This window comes from Stegastes partitus, unplaced genomic scaffold (assembly GCF_000690725.1).
Source record: "Stegastes partitus isolate 25-593 unplaced genomic scaffold, Stegastes_partitus-1.0.2 Scaffold421, whole genome shotgun sequence".
NCBI classification, from domain to species: Eukaryota; Metazoa; Chordata; class Actinopteri; family Pomacentridae; genus Stegastes; species Stegastes partitus.
The window spans coordinates 437,227-438,532 of record NW_007578152.1 but is presented as its reverse complement, the minus strand read 5'-3'; the positions used below and the strand labels follow the sequence as shown (position 1 = coordinate 438,532).

At 36.6% G+C, this 1,306-nt stretch overlaps 1 protein-coding gene across 1 annotated transcript; it reads left to right on the top strand.

The window, feature by feature from the left end:
• Window positions 1-2: 2 nt before the first annotated feature.
• LOC103360220 (tripartite motif-containing protein 16-like protein) lies at window positions 3-718 on the top strand (the record flags this gene model as incomplete). Its single annotated transcript, XM_008285903.1, has 1 exon — window positions 3-718. A coding segment is annotated over one exon (708 nt), but the record flags the coding sequence as incomplete, so codon positions are not given.
• Between the last annotated feature and the right edge of the window lie 588 nt (window positions 719-1,306).

Sequence of the window (1,306 nt, the reverse complement as noted above, 5' to 3'; positions counted from 1 at the left end):
CATCCAGCATCAGCATCCGTCCTCGGAGACACTTTGAGGACGTGACAGCAGCTGTGGAAGAGCTCAGAGATGGACTCCAGGACGTTCTGAGGGACACATGGACAAACATCTCACTGGCCATCACTGACGTGGATGTTCTACTGTCACAACCAGAACCAACGACCAGAGCTGGATTCTTAAAGTATTCACGACAAATCACTCTGGATCCAAACACAGCAAACAGGCGACTGTTGTTATCTGACGGGAACAGAAAAGTGACATTCATGAATCATGAACAGTCTCATCCTGATCATCCAGACAGATTCATTTACTGGTGTCAGGTCCTGAGTAAAGAGAGTCTGACTGGACGTTGTTACTGGGAGGTGGAGTGGAGAGGAAAAGTTTATGTAGCAGTTTCATACAAGAGCATCAGCACAACAGGGACAACATTTGAATGTTTATTTGGATTCAATGACAAATCCTGGGCTTTCGATTGTGACACCGACAGATATGAATTTCTGTACAACAAAACTAAAACTCTCGTCTCACGTCGTCCTTCCTCCAGAGTAGGAGTCTACCTGGATCACAGAGCAGGTGTTCTGTCCTTCTACAGCGTCTCTGACACCATGACTCTCCTCCACAGAGTCCAGACCTCGTTCACTCAGCCGCTACATGCAGGAGTTGGACTTTATGATTCTGGATCCACTTTAGAGTTCATTAAACCCGAATAGACTGAAGTCTTTAACGAGTAGCTGGTCAAAATGTTGGAGTTTCCAGCTGATTCAGTCTCATTATACAGTGTAAAACACCACGGTTTGTTTTGAACAATTCACAGATTTACATTACTGACAACATCTGCTTAGAGCACAGAAAGAAAGTTTCATTTTCATGTAAAAAAAAAGAAAAAACATAGTTCAAGATTGTACATAATGTCCACATCAAAAGTAATTAGTTCTTTTATAAGGTCTGACTTATTGAAGAAATAAATTCAATAATTGCTCTACTCATATTTGACAACAACAACAACAACAATGATAAAAATAATAATGTGAAAAGATGAATTCATGTTTAAAGATGGTTTTATTTTGTTTATTTTTTCATGTCATTGGATTTAGATCAATGTGTTTGTTGTGAAAATCTTTAAAAGTTTAAAGTGTAAAATTTGGAACATTTTACTCATTTATTGTTATTTTACAGAATTTTCCCAAATTTTAAAATTACATATAATTTTTATGTTTCATTTTTATTTTTTTTTACCAACTTTTGCTTCTTTTGTAAAGAAAAATGATATATATTTAGGAATGAAAAATAGTAAATTATTTGTTTA